A 1,282-nucleotide genomic window follows, 5' to 3' on the forward strand; every position below is an offset into this window, starting at 1 on the left:
TCTCTGTGTGTGTGTGTGTGTGTGTGTGTGTGTGTGTTTCAGAGCTCAGTATTTAAGAGTAAAAACAGGCATCGCAAGAAGAAGCAGAAGGAGTTAAAGGTGAGCGTGGTCAGTGCAGCGGCGCAGGATCCCGGCGTGCTTGATGCTCATCTGTGTGTCTGTGTGTTTCAGTCTGTTATTGTGCTGTCTGGAATGAGAGGTGGACATCCAAGGGATGAGGATGAGGAAGATGAGCTGTTCTCTGAGGAAGATGCTTTGTGAGTTCAGAGCCGTTGCGTGTCACATACGTGAAGCGGGTCAGTTTCAGTGACGTTGTGCGTGTGATGTTCCAGGATGTTCCTGAGCAGCATGGATCCGTTCAGCGTTCCCGAACACCTGCGAGGGCAGCTGGAGGAGTTTGAGGAGCAGTACGCCGGATCAGCACACCGGAGCCACTACCAGAGAATCCTGGACAATAACCCCGACCCCACTAAAGAGAGTTTATACGAGTACGTCTCACCTGTGCTTCTGCTCTCCGCATGATTGTGGCCAGTGTTGGGGCTAACACGAGATGCGTAATCAGATTACTTTTCAAGAAACTAGTAAAGTAATGCATTACTTTTTAATTTCCAAGAAAACATCTGAGTTGCTTTTTTGAATAAGTAACGGCAATTACTTTTTTTTCCCCCGTTTACTGCCTGACAGCTCTCCTGTGCTCATGTCGAGAGAAATCAGGAGTAAGTGCAGAGACGTTGTGTGTGAACATGATCTTACTGTAGTTCTACTGTAGTACACAAAAACAGATTCAGTATTCCTCAATGAATAAAAACAGTGAAATGCAAACTCAGAATGACGCAAACCTGTAATTAAATGTTAAAATACAAATACCCTTCATGTATTTAATCCCATTTTATAAACCTGCTGACCTTCAATGATCCGATTCAACAAAACTGAGCAAAAATGACTTTAGATAAACATAACGTTTTTGTTTGTTTGTTTGAGCGGTGCCCTCTACTGTACAGATGTGAATCAACATTTCCGTCAGCCTGCAGGCTCATTCATTTCACTGTTGGTATGAAAGAGCTTTTACATCTACCAAAAACAGAACTTTTTATATTTTATAAACAAACAAGCAAGCCTAGCCCAGGTGAGGGGGAAAAAAGTAATGTAATACATTACTTTCCATAAAAAGTAACGCAATTAATAACGTAATATTGTAATGCATTACTTTTAACTAGGGATGCACCGATACCACTTTTTCCAGTACTCGCCCGATACCGATACTTTTATTTTTGGTACTTGC

General features: G+C 42.4%; 1 protein-coding gene across 2 annotated transcripts in view; it reads left to right on the top strand.

Moving 5' to 3' along the window:
- ttc3 (tetratricopeptide repeat domain 3) overlaps positions 1–1,282 on the top strand; it is a 40,395-nt gene that overhangs the window by 25,115 nt on the left and 13,998 nt on the right. For both annotated transcript variants that reach the window (XM_016464532.1, XM_016464531.1), the window contains exons 30-32: positions 43–99; positions 172–257; positions 333–488. In XM_016464532.1, the coding sequence (XP_016320018.1) occupies positions 43–99; positions 172–257; positions 333–488 (299 nt within the window). The remainder of the gene's footprint in view (positions 1–42; positions 100–171; positions 258–332; positions 489–1,282) is intronic.

This window comes from Sinocyclocheilus anshuiensis, unplaced genomic scaffold (genome assembly GCF_001515605.1).
Source record: "Sinocyclocheilus anshuiensis isolate Anshui unplaced genomic scaffold, SAMN03320099.WGS_v1.1 scaffold1386, whole genome shotgun sequence".
In the NCBI taxonomy this organism is placed as follows: Eukaryota; Metazoa; Chordata; class Actinopteri; order Cypriniformes; family Cyprinidae; genus Sinocyclocheilus; species Sinocyclocheilus anshuiensis.